The sequence below is a fragment of the Sinohyriopsis cumingii genome, chromosome 1 (genome assembly GCF_028554795.1).
Source record: "Sinohyriopsis cumingii isolate HCF-2022 chromosome 1, ASM2855479v2, whole genome shotgun sequence".
Taxonomy (NCBI): Eukaryota; Metazoa; Mollusca; class Bivalvia; order Unionida; family Unionidae; genus Sinohyriopsis; species Sinohyriopsis cumingii.
The window spans coordinates 139,819,170-139,839,283 of record NC_142961.1 but is presented as its reverse complement, the minus strand read 5'-3'; the positions used below and the strand labels follow the sequence as shown (position 1 = coordinate 139,839,283).

The window sequence follows — 20,114 nt, the reverse complement described above, 5'->3', positions numbered from 1 at the left end:
TGATTATGGTGCCAACCTCACATCTTGAAAAATCTTATTTCTTCTTGTCCAGAATAGATGATGGTACACTGTATCATCATAGGGCCTTCACTTTAAGTTTTATTATGTTATCTTGTTGGCCCTAAATGAATATATGCCCATCAGATATACAGTTATGGCCACCTTGGTGGTCATCTTAAAAAACCTGACTGTCCTGAATAGATGATTTTATTGACATAGGATCCTCTAACATCCAATATGGCTGCCACATTGAATGGTTTTATTGATGAGGGGCTTTCACTAAGAAAAGTATTACGATGTCTTTAGTTGGTTCTAAATGAAAAAGGTGCTGCTGACAGCATCCAATATGGCTCCACATGGTCCATCTTACAAACCATGATATTGCTATACTTCCAGAACCAATAGTGATACATGTACATGTATTTACATGAGGTTTTGACTTGAAGACTTATCATGTGTACTTGGTGCTATGAAAATTCGTACCAATCAAATCTCAAAAACATGGTCTTCAAATCTTTATTAATGCTACTTCACCTAAATGGGTGGCCATAGCTACATAGGGTTCTTTGTGTTTTGTTTGTCCTAAATGAAAATTGTATCCCACACACATCCAGTATGTCTGGCATGACAGCGGTCTTGAAAGCAGTTTTGTTACTGCTTTTGGTTTAAATAGATGCCTATGGTGATCTGGGGTTTTCTTTATTAAAAAAATCTTGCAGTGCCTGGTTGGTTCAAAATATAAAATGGTATCAATCTACTATGATCACAATGATAGCCATCTTAAAAATCTTGTTTCAACTACTGAATAGGATATTCATATTGTCATTGGATTTTCAATAACAGACTGTAATTATAATGTGTAGCTGGTTTGAATGTAAGACTGCTTAACTGTGTCTGCAGAAAAGTTCCTTAACTCCAAAGTTTTATAATGTCAATAATGTGTTCAAAATGCCATTTAAACTAACTAACCAGCCTAAATGAAAATGGTGCTGATCAGACATTCAATATGGTGACATGTTTGCCATCTTACTGAACTTCACTTTATTCACTCTGCTAGATTTCACCTTCATTATGTTGAGTGACACAGAATGATATCAATTATCATGAGGTGAGGCGGGAATTTTGCCTATTAAACAGACCCATGTAGTTTTACTTACTTTCCTGCTGTTGTGTCATGTAATATATTACTTATTTGACCATCATATGCATTAATCCCCCTGATATGCACATGTATATATGTAATTATATGCACCTGTGTATATGTAATTATATGCATCTGTGTATATGTAATTATATGCATCTGTGTATATGTAATTATATGCACATGTGTATATGTAATTATATGCACATGTGTATATGTAATCAGAGAAAATACAACTCCAGTATAATGAATGAGATAATGTAAGTCACATGTAGTTTGGCACTAAAATGATTAAGATTTCTTTTTTACACTTTTTGAAAGTTGTATCATAAACATCACATCAGAGTTCTGTTTATGAATGACACACAGAACCCTTTGGAGCTTGTGACTAAATTGGGCTGATATTTGTTCTCAAGATTTTGCAACAGCTTGTTAAACCTTTCTGTTGAATTTGTGACAGTTGCAGTGTAGGTAATTGAAGAAACTTTAACAATAAATAGCCATAAGATTTCAGAAATTAAGATGTAATATATTTTTTCTAGCTGCAGCATCTCAGCTAACTGGTCCAACTGTGATTCTGAAGACCCCTCCAAAATCAAGGAGTGCAAGCAATGACAGCGATAATGTTGGCAGTGACAGTGGTAATGTAGGCAGTGACATTGGTAATGTAGGCAGTGACAGTGGTAATGTAATTGAAGCCTTGTCTAAAGTAAATGTTACTGAAAAGAACCATGTTGTGAAAAACTATGAATGTTCTCCAAAAGACTTGTCTGCTGCAGGTGCTGACTTAAAGAGCACTAACTCTAAGGCTCCATCTAGTGAGGAAAGCAGTCCCAATCGGCCCAATTTACCAGGCTCAGATTCCAGACATCTCAATGTGGCAAGCATACATGTAGCCTCCAGTAGTCCAGAATTGGTGGAAACATACAGAGGTGTAATGGATGATTCACCAATGGATTTTATTTTGGATAATGCTCAAAAGGTGGACTCTTTGTCAACCCCAAAAAGGGACCGTTTTATACCTCCATTACCTAAAAGTTCTTCCAGGTGAGTAGAAATCTTCATAACCATCAAATAAAGTACACTGGCATTTGTGTTTGTTTTTAAATGCACTGCCATGACAGTGGTAAAGACACATGGTGTTACCTATGTCTGTCTGTTCATACCACTTCAATCACATCACATTTAGGTCATTTCAGGCATCTATCTTCGTTCCATAATAAAGAAAAAACTTGCAACCATGAAGCCAATATCTTGTCCTTAATTGAAATCATTAATGTTTAAATTTCATGCTGTTGTTTATCTATTACATTGAAGTTTAATGATAACAATAAATGTCAGTGTCTGTATGTAAAACTTATATGGAAGAATGTGCCTTTCATCCGTTTTCATGTTTTATGACCTTGTTTTCCATAATACTGGAGATTTTAGTTTTAAAACCCAATAAATTCAAAATTGATATTTTCTATTCAAATATGCTGAGATGTAATCATTCCAGATTTTGCAGAATTGTGATATTTTTTCGTGAAAACTATAAATAATACGACAAAAATTACATAGGATCAATTTAGACCAGAAGTTTTCCATTTGAACACAAGTACAGAGAAACATACTTAAGCATGAAAATCATAGACTGGTACATAGAATATAGTTTCTTATTGTAAAAAACATAATTAGATGACAACCAACCACTTGATTAGACTGTAAATAGGTAAAAATGGCATCAGAAATGAAGAGAAAAGAAAGATGCAGGTAATTTATCAGGAAAACTGTATTTGTGGTTGTTATTTTGCAAAGATGTTAAAGGAATTTTAGATAGTGGAATTGTAGGAATAGATGCATGACATTTATTCCCATTGAACCTAACTTGTTACTGTGTACAGGTTTATTCCATAAAAATTTGTTCTGGGATTCTAGATAAGTATACTCATGGATTGGCATTTTGGAATTCTTAAAAATTGCAAGACGTTGTGTCAGAGAGTTGCATCTTTATTCATTTTTATGACATGTTTATTTCATTATAATGATGAAAAACTTTTTCAACATAATCTGGGATACATGAGTATTGCTTTTTCACCATTATCAGCAATATGAAGGTGCCTTGTTAGAGTTCCTGAAAGTTGAACTTGTACATCAGTGGCTCTGCTCAAATTTTGGTGACAGATCCGGTGGCCGAAGTGGTTAGAGTGGACGCCTCAGTTGCAGGAGGTTGCAGGTTCAAACCCTGGCCGAGTTGTACCAAAAACTTTAAAAAATAGTACTTACACCCGCCTCATTAGGCGCTCAGCATTAAGAGGTTAGTCTTAGGACTGGTCAGCCTGGTGATGGGGTAATGTGACTGGGTGGGACATGATGCCACATGACTGCATCACAATGCTGCAGTGCTAGACATCACTATAAACTGCCACACTGCAGACATCGTAGTGATATGACTGAAATTTTATTAAAGCTATATTAAAAACCCAAATCACACACACATGAACAAACACAAACATGTACATACTTTTTGTAATGTCATAACCCTTCCATTCCATCATGGAAAGTATCATGCTATCATGTAATGTCATAACCCTTGCATTCCATCATGGAAAGTATCATGCTATCATGTAATGTCATAACCCATGCATTCCATCATGGAAAGTATCATGCTATCATGTAATGTCATAACCCTTGTATTCTATCATGGAAAGTATCATGCTATCATGTAATGTCATAACCCTTGCATTCCATGATGGAAAGTATCATGATATCATGTAATGTCATAACCCTTGCATTCCATCATGGAAAGTATCATGATATCATTACCCTTGCATTCCATCATGGAAAGTATCATGCTATCATGTAATGTCATAACCCTTGCATTCCATGACGGAAAGTATCATGCTATCATGTAATGTCATAACCCTTGCATTCCATGACGGAAAGTATCATGCTATCATGTAATGTCATAACCCTTGCATTCCATCATGGAAAGTATCATGATATCATTACCCTTGCATTCCATCATGGAAAGTATCATGCTATCATGTAATGTCATAACCCTTCCATTCCATGACGGAAAGTATCATGCTATCATGTAATGTCATAACCCTTGCATTCCATCATGGAAAGTATCATGATATCATTACCCTTGCATTCCATCATGGAAAGTGTCATGCTATCATGTAATGTCATAGCCCTTGCATTCCATCATGGAAAGTATCATGATATCATGTAATGTCATAACCCTTGCATTCCATCATGGAAAGTATCATGCTATCATGTAATGTCATAGCCCTTGCATTCAATGATGGAAAGTGTCATGCTATCATGTAATGTCATAGCCCTTGCATTCCATCATGGAAAGTGTCATGCTATCATTTAATGTCATAGCCCTTGCATTCTATCATGGAAAGTACCATGCTGTCATGTAATGTCATAACCCTTGCATTCTATCATGGAAAGTATCATGATATCATGTAATGTCATAACCCTTGCATTCCATCATGGAAAGTACCATGCTATCATGTAATGTCATAACCCTTGCATTCTATGATGGAAAGTATCATGCTATCATGTAATATTATAGCCCTTGCATTCGATCATGGAAACTGTCATGCTATCATGTAATGTCATAGCCCTTGCATTCTATGATGGAAAGTACCATGCTATCATGTTATGTCATAACCCTTGCATTCCATGATGGAAAGTATCATGCCATCATGTAATGTCATAACCCTTGCATTCCATCATGGAAAGTACCATGCTATCATGTAATGTCATAACCCTTGCATTCTATAATGGAAAGTATCATGCTATCATGTAATGTCATAACCCTTGCATTCTATGATGCAAAGTATCATGCTATCATGTAATATCATAACCCTTGCATTCTATCATGGAAAGTATCATGCTATCATGTAATATTATAGCCCTTGCATTCCATCATGGAAAGTGCCATGCTATCATGTAATGTCATAGCCCTTGCATTCTATGATGGAAAGTATCATGCTAAATAGAAAGTATGCCATTTTGATTTTCTGTGTGACATTTTGCAAATCTTGGCATCACAGCATCTTCTGAATGGATGGTCATATTAACTTGTGTTTTCATAATATGCCTAGTTGGTCCTAATATATTATAATACTAGTCTGACTGGTTAAATTGACATAGAGTTTTTACAAGAAGGCTTTTTAAGATGTTTTGATGAAAATGGTACTGCTTAGATCAGCATTATGGTCATTGCAGTGGCCATCAAGAAAATCATGTTATCACTACAGCCCCTGAATGGTTGGTCATGCCAGCATCAGATTTCATGGTGCTAATCTGAGGTCGAATATGGCCACCATGGCAGTCATCTTGAAATTGGTTTTTCTCTACACCTTTAGAATGGAATGTCATCAAGCTGTGATTTTCACCAGAAAGCTTGTAATGATGTATGGTTGGTCCTCAGTGAAAAGTGGCACTTATGCTGCCAGTATGGCCACCAAGATGGTCAGATGGAAATCTTTTTCATAACAAGTATTGAATCGCTGGTTGGCTGGTCATATCAGCATCGGTTTTTCACTGAAAGACTTCATACGATATCAAGTTGCATGGCATCCATCTTGAAAATCATGTTATTTTTAGTCATATCTACATTGTTTATCCTGATTGAGAATGATATCTTTCTGACATCCATTATGGTCACCGTGTTGGCCATCTTGAAAATCTTCTTATTGTTATTCCTCCATTTTTGATGGTCATATCAATATAGGGTTTCACCAGAAGACTTCCTGTGATATCAGGTTGTCCTAAATGCAAATGGTGCTAATCTTGTATCATAACAAGGACATCTTGAGAATCTTGTTATTGGTACTTTTCCTTCATAGATGGTTGTCTTGACCTGTAGGTCTTCTGTTGATGTCTAGTTTGTCCTAAATGAAAATGATCCCAATCTTACATCCAGTATGGCTACTACAGCAGCTGATTTTTACAAATTTGTTATCACTCAAGAATTTCAGAGATGGTTTCTTGACTGTACAGTTAAAAAAAAAGAAAAATGGTCGTATTTTGAGTTCCTGGAATTTTTGCCTGCACAGTGTCAGTCACAGTTCCAGAATGTTGTATGGAATCTTCAGATTCTGTGCTGAAAATATGTAACTAGGAAGATGAGAGTAAAAAATGATGTATAATCATGTGTAAAGTAAGTGATATAAAGTTATGCTTCAGGTGACATTTTACCACCTGATTTAGAATGCTGTGTCATTGGTGTTAGTCTACCAAGTGGAGATAACCCACGGAGAAGAGTCTAATTACTTTAGTGTGTAAAAACCTCATGTTTACTTCTTATTCAGCTTCAGTGTGCCATTTTCACATTTAGCTCTATACATGGTGTCTGTAATGTATATATAGTGTCTGTAATGTTTTCTCTACACATGGTGTCTGGAATGTTTCCTCTATACATGGTGTCTGGAATGTTTCCTCCACAAGGTGTCAGTAATGTTTCCTCTGTACATGGTGTCTGGAATGTTTCCAGTGTACATGATGTCTGGAATGTTTCCTCTACAAGGTGTCAGTAATGTTTCCTCTGTACATGGTGCCTGGAATGTTTCCTGTATACATGGTGTCTGTAATGTTACCTCTGTACATGGTGACTGTAATGTTTCCTCTATACATGGTGTCTGTAATGTTTCCTCTATACATGGTGACTGTAATGTTTACGCTATACATGGTGACTAATGTTTCCTCTGTACATGGTGACTGTAATGTTTCCTCTATACATGGGGACTGTAATGTTTCCTCTATACATGGGGACTGTAATGTTTCCTCTATACTTGGTGTCTATAATGTTTCCTCTATACATGGTGACTAATGTTTCCTATATGCATGGTGACTGTAATGTTTCCTCTATACATGGTGTCTATAATGTTTCCTCTATATATAGTGACTGTAATGTTTCTTGAAGTTCCCATATATACCTGTAAGTCCACCTACAAACAAAATAGACCCTGATCTGCCATTATATAATGCACCAGCAGATAAGGGTTTATGTTCTTTTTCACTGTTAGCTCCACACAATCTGCACAGAATCAGATCTGCCAGCAAATTTTGTGACAGCCAATCTGGGTCAGTACAGTTTGCATTTAGACTTGTGATTATATACAGTATAAAAAAAGTGGCATTTTAACTGTAAGTTTATAGTATTATGAATGATTCGTCATGCCAACCCTTCTTAACATTATACTTTAGATTTATGGTTTGCAGTTTCATGTTATTCCACTTGGAACAACCCAATGAATGTTTTTATTTTTCCAGGTCAAAATATGAAAAAGTGGATGTAAAGGAAGAATATGCAAAACGACAAAGCGGAAAAGACAAGATTAACTTAGTTGTAATTGGTAAGCTAATAAAGCCAGAAATTAAAAGAAGTAATATCCCAACATTAAAATTATTTTTTCCATCATAAAAATCCATAACAACTAATTAGCTCAGTGCAGCCTCCTAAATGCTGTAAAAGGTAACTGAAGTAGGCAGGAGTTGTAGTGACTCAGTGCTTAGTGTGCTGGACTTAACATTTGAAAGAGTGAGGGCTAAATTCCTGTCATTGGATCCATCTGGAATGGTTCCTGTAGTGTGTCCCTCAGCAAGGTAGTTTAATCTAATTGTCTTGGCATTAAAGCAAAATATGCCATGAACACCAAACCGAACCAAACCACTCATTTATGAAGGGATGTGAAAGGTTACTGATGCACCCAGCCTGAAATTGAATTTTGAGTTTTACTTCTTTGTGTCAGCCATATATTTTGGTTTCTTTTATTTTCATAGTTATAAAACTTTATGGTTTTGCAACAACAAAAACACACCAAAAAAATTGTTTTTTTAATATGTGGAGTTTGCCTCTGTTAGATTTTATACATTTATAAGTACTCAGTTTAATGATGAAACCTCTATAAATACACAGAATAAAGAATTCAAAAGATCTAAAATATGCAGATAACAAACAACAGATAACAACAATACTACTGCCGGTAGTATTGTTTTAATCATTCAAGTAATGGTTAAAACAATACTACTGGCAGTTTGAGCACAAATCAAACACCTGTCATGATCAATCCCTTGCACCATGTTTTCATCAGAGAACTAGATTTCAAATGGAGCTGATCCACCAACAACACTGAGTCAAGTGGTTACTGAAGCACATCAAATGAAGCTGATCTTCCAGATTTGAGTCTAGGAGTTATTGAAGCACATCAAATGGCGCTGATCTACCAACACTGAGTCAAGTGGTTATTGAACCACATGAATTGGATCTGATCTACCAGCAATGAGTCGAGCGGTTATTGAAGCACATCAGTACGATCTTTCACTTGAATGATTGTCCATAAAATTGCACCATCAGCATGACTTGACAGACATGGTGTTAAGGGTGTTACAGTTAAAGTTAGAGCTCCCACTAGAAAATGTCTTTGAGATTAAATTCAGGGCTCAAAATTAGCAGTAGTCTGCAAGCCCTAGTAAATTTCCTTTAAGATTTTTTTTTTTAGTCACATAGCTAGTTAAGTTTCATTTGTTGCCAGTCAGCAAATGATGAAGGACTAGTAAAGATTCAGCAAAACCAGTGAATTTCTCAAGTATTAGTTTTTTTTGACTACAGACAAATTTGTTAAACTTTTAAGACTTGTAATAGTCAGTGGCTTTGATAAAGCTTTGATAAAGCTGAAACTGTGTAATTTTTCAATTTGAGATCATTTGCAGAATTTTGCATGTACAATGTGACCCCGCTATTGCACGCTCCATTATAACACGAACTCGGTGTGGCTCCTTTAAATTTTATATACATGTATTTTTCTCATACATGAAAATTCTTTCGTAAAAGTACCAAAAAAAATGTTAAACGTTTATTATCTTTTGGGGAAAGAGATCACATATGAACAATACAAGACGATCATGGTGTGGCTCCTGAAATTTTATATGTATTTTTCTCTTACATGAAAAAATAGTTTTTTCTTCTTAATAATACGAAAATTAACATGTAAAAAGTTTATTCTGGATTGCATAAGGCCTTGCCAATGTCTCAAACTGTGATTTTTTTTTCTTATTGGCAGCAAAATATATCATCTGGTGATTTTTTTAATTTATTGACGACGTTGTTGGCTGTTTAAACTTGTATATGCAGCCATTGGTTTGGAGTGGAGAAATTCAGAGGCCCCATGAAATGAAGCCGCAAACTTGGTATAAAATGCACTGAAATTTATGTATTGTTACATAAACAAATTCTTTGTCCATATTGACAAACCATCTTAACAGTGCATTGTTATATCATAATCAGCTTATGTTGATAGTTAGCATGAGTACTGTAAGTCGTGAGATATCCACTGTTTTTGTTGTTATATTTCTGATAGCGGTGATCAATTGGACAAGGCATTATTTCGTAATCTATCTTTCATCGGATTTTTGGCTGCTCGCTAGTAATTAATATATTTGCAATGATTGGCATTTGTATGTGGATGGTAAGTAAAATTCCTCTTTTCACTCAGAATTAAATCTTTCAAAACACTCACATTTTCTGGAGTAATCCCTGTCATCAGACCAGAACACCTGTATCTCTATCTGTTGACCCTTTGTTAAATTTCTGATGCATGCATGGAAGGCAGTATTACTCCACTACCACAAATGTTAAAAAAACCCAAAACAAAACAACAAAAAAACAACATCTTACTTGTTGGTCTATTCAGTGCGCAGGGAGAATCAGTAACTACAATTGACCAAACAATGGCCAACTCCTTTTTTAAAAATGTACCCAGATAAAATATTTTGCTGAATTTTCAAAGAAAACAGATTACCTTTGTAACACCGATTGTTATGAAAATGTACTAAGCAAATGGAAAAGAAAAAAGTCTCAATCATGCAATACAATTATTTGATGTTGCTGTCAGAATAAGAAATATTCATTTGTTTGGTTCTCCAAAGCTGTCCTTTAGCAGTGACTTCAATAACGCATGCATCCTTCATCAAAGAAAGCCGATTACAATCTTCAGTAAAAAACAAAGAACCTTTCCTCAAAGGAAGCCAGTACCAAACTTAAATAAAAGCAATGGAATCTAATGGATTTTTTCATTTTCCAACATGACTGGAACACGTTTACTGTGTTGTGAAAGTTTCCTTTTTCAGGGAAAAAGTTTATGCTTATGAACGTTACCAATGGTGGTTTAAAGTGCAAACTAACTTTTATCGACTTGGGACATACTGAAAAGTAAATGTGCTTCATCATTCATTATGTGATTGTGCTATGTTTTTCCACTGAATTATGACCTATATGACCTGTGACAAAATTATTGAATATTTTAAATCTGTGTGTGTGTGCATATTTTTGATAGAATTACTGGTATTGTGAATTCAGTATATGTGATTGGATTCAAGGGTGAGTACACGGTGTTAATACTCTGTTCATGCTATACATTAGACATGCATATATAAATAGGATATGCATATATGTACCAAACAGCGATTCTCTAAATAAAGTAAAATATTATATATGCCTTCTCAGTTTTCACTAGAGGTGTATTTCCCATTTAATATGTATTGATTTAAGATGGTAACTGTGCCAGTGATGCATGTATTTTAACACCCGCATTTATTACCTACCTACCCCCACCTCACCCCCCCTTTGCAAATTTTTGGGGTTCATGCATCATTTTCTTCAGCTAACTTACCTGGTTGCTTATATGGCTCCCAGCTACCATGTTAGAGCAGGGTCACACTGTATCAGGAAACTAGGCTATCTTATTTACTGATTTCATCTGAATTTATGTAGAATTTAATTATTGCTTGTGATTCAAGCGATAATTCTAGTAGTTTACAGTCTTAATGTTTCTTGGGATTAAAACAGCATGGATAAAATCAGATGCACTTTCAGGAGGATTGAAAATTTAATAGGAATGTTTCCTACATGTAATTAGAAGCATAATTGACATTGTGTTCACTGTATGCTATGTATCACTGGGTTAAGGGCCTTTGAGTACAATTTAATTTTTTTTATAAAAACAATGTTCTGTCAGGCTTTGCTTTGGTTAGTAGCTTCAGTACTTTATTTCTTTCAGTCATAGATCCTTGTATTTTTATTGCAGGTCATGTAGATGCAGGTAAAAGTACCTTAATGGGGCACCTGCTTTACCAACTAGGCAATGTTAATAAGAGGGTTATGCACAAGTATGAACAAGAGTCAAAGAAACTGGGCAAGGGTTCCTTTGCATTTGCTTGGGTTCTGGATGAAACAGAAGAGGAAAGGTATAAATATCAGTTAATATTATATGTGCTATTTTTTTTTCTTGCAAAATTCATGGTTCATGTCTGTTTACATTGTAGAAAATTAAATACCCAAAGCACATGTGTAATTCTCTTTAAACATACATGGTATCCAGGGTAGGCATTTGTTTTAAAATGTATGGCCAGGGTCTTCTAATCATTTAAAGATATCAGTTAAAATTAAACAGAATTTTCTGTTGCAGCCATGGGTGACTATTCCATGTTGAATGTTCTTTTCGTGGGTCCCAGCTATATTTTGCTTTAAGAGCTTACTGCCTGGGATTAGGTCATTTGCTGCTGGGGATTAGGTCACTGTGGCACAATAACTCCTGGTAGTTTTGTATTTGCACTAATAATTTGCTCACTGTTCATGTTTTAAATGTGTGCATACAAATACACATAAGCATGCATGCTCCTATGCATCTGTGTGTGTTCAGGTCATGGTACCATGGTCTAGTTGGTCCTGAACGAAAATGGTGCTGCTTGGGCAGTTAATATTGCTGCCACATTGGCTGCCATTTTGAAAATCTTGTTATTGCTACTCCTCCTGAATGGATGATCATATCAGCATGGAGTTTCACTGGAAGAATTCTTTTCTCTGGTTGGACCTTAGTGAAAATCATGTACAGTATGGCCACAACAGCAGCCATCTTGAAAATCTTGTTATTGCTTCCCTCCTGAGTGGAAAGTCATATTGACATGGGGTTTTCACCTGAAAACGTATTGTGGTTCCAGTCTGATGTCTAAAAATGGCCACCAAAATCTTTTTATTGCTGAATACTTGTTATGACTTTAATTTGTTGTAAATGAAAATGATGCCAGATTGATGTCCAATATGGCTGCCAGATGAGTCCCCTTCAAAATCTAGTTTTAACTACTTCTAGATGGCTGGTCAGACTTCTTATGTGTCCAGTTTGTCCTAAATGGAAATGGGGCCAGTCTGATATCCAATATGGCCATTATGGCAGCCACCTTGAAAATCTAGTTATTGTTACTCCTCAAAAACAAAATCTTAATAACAGCCCTGGAAGATAATTCATAAAGTCTTGTTTGTTCCTAAATGAAAATGGTGCCAATCTGACATCAGATGTGTCCACCACATCAGCTCATTTGTGAAAATATTGTTATTGCTCAAGAATATATATATATATGGAATTAAATGAAGAAATTTTCTGGTTTAAACTTTTCAGCCATTAGAGTGTCAGTCCTTTCAAGGAACTCTTTTATAATCTTCTTGAAATTATTGTGATCTGGCAACCAGTATTTCAATGCCATGAAGATTAGGGTGTTAAAATGAATGCTTTTCAAAGTCTTCTTGATTCCTTATATTATGCAGATATTTGTACTGTGGTACATTCATTTCTAGGGCCCGTGGAGTTACAATGGATATAGCACAGACTCAGTTTGAAACACCTGGAAAAATTGTCACACTTTTGGATGCCCCTGGGCATAGAGACTTCATACCAAATATGATCACAGGTAAGCAGCTGATTCTGTATTGAATTTAGGATATCAGATTAAATTCTGTAGCTTTAGAATTTATACCAGGGAAATTTAGAACTGTGTTCAAACAGTTCATGTTACAGTTTATTGAACTTCTTTTAACAGGCAATTAAAATGCAGCATTCAGTATTTATTATACATTTTTTTAATGTAATTTATGTGTATAATTTTTCTTGGACATTTCGATTTCTTTTTGGTTTGGAAAGATTTTCACTTTTTCATTTGAGGTCATACAATTTACAGTATTCTTTTTAAAACTTAAAACCGGACATGAAATTCTGTTCATTTTATCGTCTTTTATTTTGTACAAAGTTTGTTACAGCCATGGATTACCATTATTATCCAAATTAGCATTTAATGCCCTTTTCTGGAGCCTCAAAATTCTATAAGTTTAATGACTTGCCACAGTTTTTGTTGATAATGCAATCTTAGGTATGTGAGCCATAATAATTATTTAGGAAACAAAATAATTCATTGACTATAGTGGTAATAACACCAGAAATGGGCTTGTCAATTTTGACTTAATGATCCCACAGTGATTGATCTATTTTGTACATGCCAATTTGATACAGCAGTAGTAAACTAGGTTCTGTTCATAAATTTATTTAGAATTCAGTGTGTTAATTGCAGTTTATAATACAATTTGAATATATGGCCCTATGTATTTGTTTTGTTTTATTTTAATTAATTGATGTGGAGTCTGTACCACAATAATATGCCACTATTTTAAGTTGTTGTAACCAGTCAGTTTCTCAAAGAGTGACAATTTATGATGGCATGCTTGATTAAATTATCATCTTGTCTGGAGGGTATCATTGGAAGCTCTGCAATGGCATGATGTATTACACATTTAGTTATGAATCATTTCATGCTAGTTCAAAAGTTCAAAAGGTCAGAATGCAGGTGACCCATACTGTTATTTCAATAAAGTGAAAGTTGAGTCAGGTGTCATTGTCCAGGCTAAGGGTTAAAGCAAAACACAGTCAAATACTACTGTTATTTCAATAAAGTGAAAGTGATAGGTGTCTTTGTACAGGCTAAGGGTTGAAGCAAAACACAGCCAAATACTACTGTTATTTCAATAAAGTGAAAGTGACACAGATGTCTTTGTTCAGGCTAACGGTTGAAGCAAAACACAGCCAAATGCTACTGCCAGTTTCCATAATGCTTTGTCTGTTTTTGTTTTGGCCACCTAATTGGAATCTCAATGTAGCAATCACCTTGGCATCATTCTTTTTGTCTGTCTTTCAAAACCCTAGATTAAGTACAATATTGACAGGGTTGGTAGGTTCAGCTCAGTGTTGTTTACTTTCCCTGTATGTCTTTTCTAACTAAAACAAAAGGCGGGCTCAAAAAAAGTGGCTCTTGATTAATGAATGGAATTTTTGTCTTCCCTAACTGATGATTCCATGTTTGGTAAATTGCCAGCAACCGAATATTTAAACTCTGGAAAATGCCATTATTTTTCCTAAAAGGTACAAGCTACAGGTTGTAGAATAAGAGCATATTAGCCGCTTCCAATGCATATGTCTTACTCCTTCATCTCTACAAAACGAATATGTGGCAAAAATCACAGTATGTTATATGTTGTACACAGATATACATGGTTAGATATTTTATTTTTTATGATAGGACCTTGGGGGAATAGTCTTTGAGTTACCTTCAACAAATGAAGCATTATTATTATCAGTTATTAATATTATTATTATTATTATTATTAATATTATTATTAATATTATTATTATTTCTATCAGTGCTAGCAGCCTGATCCTTGAAGAGTTAAATGACTAGACAGAAGTGCTTGAAGTTCCTACATTAATCATCATTGTTTTACATGTCTTTTGCAGGCACTGCTCAAGCTGATGTGGGCATTTTAGTTGTGAATGCCACAAAAGGTGAATTTGAGACTGGTTTTGAGTTAGGAGGTCAAACAAGAGAACATGCTTTACTGGCTAGATCTCTAGGTATGTTAACCAGTCAGCCTGCAAAATCATTTGAAAATATTTTATTAAGATGTGGTTGAAAGAACTGGCAATCATGTAAGTTCAAGCCCTGTGACCTGGAAAAGTGGATGCTGGACAAACTGTATGATCTGTTTCATGGTAGAAAGAAAATTCAAAGAAAATACTTTTGGCCGTGCCTAAAACTGACTTAAATGTGAATCAAAAATAGGGAGTAGTTGATGCTTGGATAGTAAGATGATTTGTGTCCTACTCTTAGCTAAAATTATGTGTTATCCAAAATTTTGGTCCTCTTGGCATCGTGTTTTCTGTTTTGCACATTGGTGTGAATGCATTAAAAATGTTTTGGTAGGTTTATTTATTTATTACTCATTGATTTTATGTCAGTTGTAGATCTTATGCTGTGAAAACCTGTTTTATAAAAAAAAATCATCAGTTTCTTTAACAATTTCAGAGTCACATTATTGTTTTTAAAATGAAGGTTGTCAGTTAAAATTAAACCTTGAAACAACTGATACAGAGATTCTATTTGGAACATGCAAGGCATAAACATCAGGTGTTTACCGTACTTTTGGGGACTTTTCTCAATACACTTTAACATGTCACATTGCAGAAAAGATTACTAGAAAACTTGTTCACCCAAAAAGCATCTTGAATCATTGTAATGCCTAACCTGAATTGTTGGATTTAAGCTTGAAATATTTTTAGTTCACCTATCCATAAGGCCAAATGAGGAGTCTAGTATAGTCTTTCATCATTCATGCATTGTCCATTCACAGTTACTGTTTACAACTGATCTGCATGTGATTTTGACGGAGTATTCAGGTATCAACGACTTTAATACAGATACAGATGTCTTCCAATATCAATAATAAAAATAGAAAAACCTTCAAATGATATCCTGTAAAAACTACTTATTTAAATGAATTTGACAGAAAGCATACAGGCCTGAATGTCTATAAAATTCTCTTCAGAATTTGCCAGAAAGTATCCAGGCCTGAATGACTATAAAATTCTCTTCAGAATTTGCCAGAAAGCATTCAGGCCTGAATGATGTCTATAAAATTCTCTTCAGAATTTACCAGAAAGCATCCAGGCCTGAATGTCTATAAAATTCTCTTCAGAATTTGCCAGAAAGCATCCAGGCCTGAATGTCTATAAAATTCTATTCAGAATTTGCCAGAAAGCATCCAGGCCTGAATGTCTATAAATTTCTCTTCAAAATTTGCCAGAAAGCATCCAGGCCTGAATGATGTCTATAAAATTCTCTTCAGAATTTGCCAGAAAGCATCCAGGCCTGAATGTCTATAAAATTCTATTCAGAATTTGCCAGAAAGTATCCAGGCCTGAATGACTATAAAATTCTCTTCAGAATTTGCCAGAAAGCATTCAGGCCTGAATGATGTCTATAAAATTCTCTTCAGAATTTGCCAGAAAGCATCCAGGCCTGAATGTCTATAAAATTCTCTTCAGAATTTGCCAGAAAGCATCCAGGCCTGAATGTCTATAAATTTCTGTTCAAAATTTGCCAGAAAGCATCCAGGCCTGAATGATGTCTATAAAATTCTCTTCAGAATTTGACAGAAAGCATCCAGACCTGAATGTCTATAAAATTCTATTCAGAATTTGACAGAAAGTATCCAGGCCTGAATGTCTATAAATTTCTGTTCAAAATTTGCCAGAAAGCATCCAGGCCTGAATGTCTATACAATTCTATTCAGAATTTGCCAGAAAGTATCCAGGCCTGAATGTTTATAAATTTCTCTTCAAAATTTGCCAGAAAGCATCCAGGCCTGAATGATGTATATAAGATTCTCTTCAGAATCTGCTGATCCACCTGCTGATATGACTGCTATTAAGTTTAAGAAAAACAACTTTGAATGACTTCTCTTTAACTGCATAACAGAATTTAACCAGATTGGACCGAAACTATCTGGCATAAATGACTTTAGTTTGTACAAATATGCCAATTTATCATCAAATATGGCTGCTGTTACTAAGAATTATAACAAAATTAAATTGCATTACTTTTTAAAAACTGCTCAACAGAATTTTACCAAATTTGAACGAAAACCCTGGTGTAGCTGGCTTTGATATTTGAACCAATGATGCCAATCTGCCATCAGAAATGGCAGGCATTGCTAAACTTAAGAAAACCTTTAAATAACTTTTAAGACTGCATAACAGAGGGCTTTCAGTTATGTGCAGATGTTGCTGATCCACAATCAAATATGGCCACTGTTACTAAAATTAGAAAATCCTTTAAATGACTTCTGTTAAACTACTCAGCAGAGAGTATACTTGAAATGGTTGTTTTTCATAATATATGCAGTCAACAGCATCAATAAAAACTTCTACAGAAAGCATCTTAGTGACCAAAGTTGGATGGTCAACAGCTTTAGATTTTGTCTTTTAGGCAGGTGTCATCAACCTCAGTCCCACTTGCTTCTATTCTTATAGTCAGATTCCAGGGTTTAGAAGCCACCATTCCTATTTCAGATTGATAGGAGTTGTTACTGCAATTAATATCTGCTGTGGTCTTGTGCTGTCAAATCAGTTACAAGCCAATTTGTTTCCTGTTGTGGTTTCTTAGTCCATGCTACTCAGAGTCGGACTTGCACTGCTGTGTTGAGTACAGTGTGAGTATACTGCATGTTGTTTATGCTAAACTTAATACATTTTTTTCCTTCAAATTATAATCAGTGCAGTAGTTAAATGAAGGTTTGGTCAGCAAGACTAGACTGATAAGATATTAATCGTTTCAGGTGTCTCACAGCTAATCATTGCAGTAAATAAGATGGACACAGTGGATTGGTCGAAGTCTCGCTATGATGAGATTGTGAAGAAGATGGGCATGTTCATGAAGCAAGCAGGGTACAAAGAGGAGAACATCTCATTTATCCCCTGTAGTGGATTGACGGGGGAGAACCTGGCACAGACTAGCAAGGAGCCTTTATTTTCCTCATGGTATAAAGGGAATACTCTAGTGGAGCAGATAGGTTAGTAAACATGAATTTTGCCACAATAACTTAAATTCTTTTATGAATTGAGATAGAGCTGCAAAATTAAACATTTGTTATTATTTTCATTTGTTTACAAAAAGATACTAAAATTCTACAGTGAAGGCATGAATATAAGCTCCCAAGAATACATACTGAAAACAAAATCAGATTCATAAATCTGTTAGGTTTTGCTAAGACGTGATGAAACTATATCCAATAAATGCATTAAAAGTTGTTGTTGTTGTTGTTATAGGGTTTAACGCCATTTTTCAGCGCAGGATAGGCTATATATGGCGGCCAGTATTAATGGTGGAGGAAGAACCCAGAAAAACCCCAGAAAGAACCACCGACCCACGAGAAGCTACCGGCAAGCTTTCTCACATATCCACATTGGCCGAGCCCGAGACTTGAACCCACGCAGACAGAGGTGAGATGGTAGTGATCCATGACGGAGAGCGCTTTAGACCACTCGGCCACTTCGGGGCCCCTGCATTTAAAAGAAAGTCACTAAAACAATATTTCTCCGTCAAATCAGTACCTGTTCACATTAAGATTAAATATTACTCTCTGCAAGCTCTGAATCCAGCCCTCCCTGAAAGACATAAAAAGGTCTTTATATATATATATATATATATATATATATATATATATATATATATATATATATATATATATATATATATATATATATATATATATATATATAATGACCAATTCCCCTGGTTCCCACTAGGTGTCTACCCAATTTCCACATGTTTACTAGTTGAAACTTGCTTGCAGCTGTTAATGATAACTCTGAACAACCAATTGCAATTTATAATCATTTTTTACCATCCAACTTATTTTTTTCTGTAGTATAGTAAGAAGAATTCTATACCTGGTATACACAATATTTGTGGGGTTTTTTTCTGTTGAATTTATTTGTACTTTTTCCCTGTCTTTCTAGTCCATAAATTGATCAGTAAGACTCAAGTTTTCAGCAGTATATTTGTAATATCCTGTTAAACTTTGGTCTAACTTTGGGGTTTAACGCCATTTTTCAGCGCAAAGATAGGCTATACATGGCAGCCAGTAGAACTGGTGGAGGAAAAAACCCGGGAAGAACCACTGACCTTCGAGAAGCTACTGGCAAGCTTTCTCACACACCAACATTGGCCGAGCCAGAGACTTAAACCCACACAGAGGTAAGAAGGCAGTGATCTGTAACAGTTGGCCCTTAGACCACTCAGTCTTAATAAAATGAGTTTGGCAACTTAAACAGTTTGTATATTTGTTTTCTGAACTTGTTTTGTTTTTTCTTCTCTCTTTCATTGTAGAGACATCAGTGAGGTGCAGTATGTGTGTGGATACTTTAAAGTCATTGAGGACAATAATGAGATCTGTCTTGCGTACATGAACAGTTCTTCCTCAAAACATGCAGCATGTGTGTACTGTGTACAGAAAATGCTTGGTCCAGTGTCTTCAAATGGCAATTGATGGGCAGCAAGAAAAGATCATGTGTAAAATCTTCTGAACATGAAGCCTTAGGCATCCATTTGTTTGCTGGCAAATATACTCATACTCGTATCTACAGTGATGATTACTTGTGACCCCATTGAAACTACATCAAGTGATTCCACTCAAGTTGTATTGAAATCATGTATGCTGTGCATACTTTAGTAAGTTCTATCTTTGAGGTTGTCAATGAGAAAATTAGAGGAAACTAGGACTGTTTAAATCCAATTTGGTAGCCTATTGGGAACAAGTCCCCATCTCTGCCCGTGCATGGACTAGTTACTGTTAAAACTGGGCATGCAGGATTACCTTTTGACTTCACTGACTGGCCAGCCCACAAGTCTTATGTCATCTGCTGTATGCCATCCCAGCTGCTGACCAACCAGTCCAGCCATCAAGCCAATCAGTTTAAAGCTTTGGCAGACATGATTCAATCTTCTTGAATTGGTGAACTCTGTGTTGCTTGACAATTCCTATAGTGACAGTGGCCTACACACAGCTGACCATCCTTGCCAGCTGACCAGCTGGATGAACCAGATCCATGATACCAGGACATGGTGCATAGGTGTCACAGTTGGGGCCTTATGTCAAGCCATCCTGCCCAACCCAGCTGACCGCCCATGACTGATATTCCACAGCCACATCATGCTCCATGCTGTGCAGAACTCTGCAGCCCTACTTCAGTATCTGACTTGTAGAGCCATTTTATGCCTAGTGATGCCTGATCAATGAGGGCAATAACATGAA

At 35.6% G+C, this 20,114-nt stretch overlaps 1 protein-coding gene across 1 annotated transcript in view; it reads left to right on the top strand.

The window, feature by feature from the left end:
- The window catches only part of LOC149808009 (HBS1-like protein), a 98,953-nt gene that overhangs the window by 54,184 nt on the left and 24,655 nt on the right, over window positions 1–20,114 (top strand). Inside the window, exons 6-11 of the mRNA XM_089972425.1 lie at window positions 1,684–2,188; window positions 7,418–7,500; window positions 11,230–11,389; window positions 12,774–12,886; window positions 14,758–14,874; window positions 17,637–17,870. Coding sequence (XP_089828551.1) covers window positions 1,684–2,188; window positions 7,418–7,500; window positions 11,230–11,389; window positions 12,774–12,886; window positions 14,758–14,874; window positions 17,637–17,870 — 1,212 coding nt within the window. The remainder of the gene's footprint in view (window positions 1–1,683; window positions 2,189–7,417; window positions 7,501–11,229; window positions 11,390–12,773; window positions 12,887–14,757; window positions 14,875–17,636; window positions 17,871–20,114) is intronic.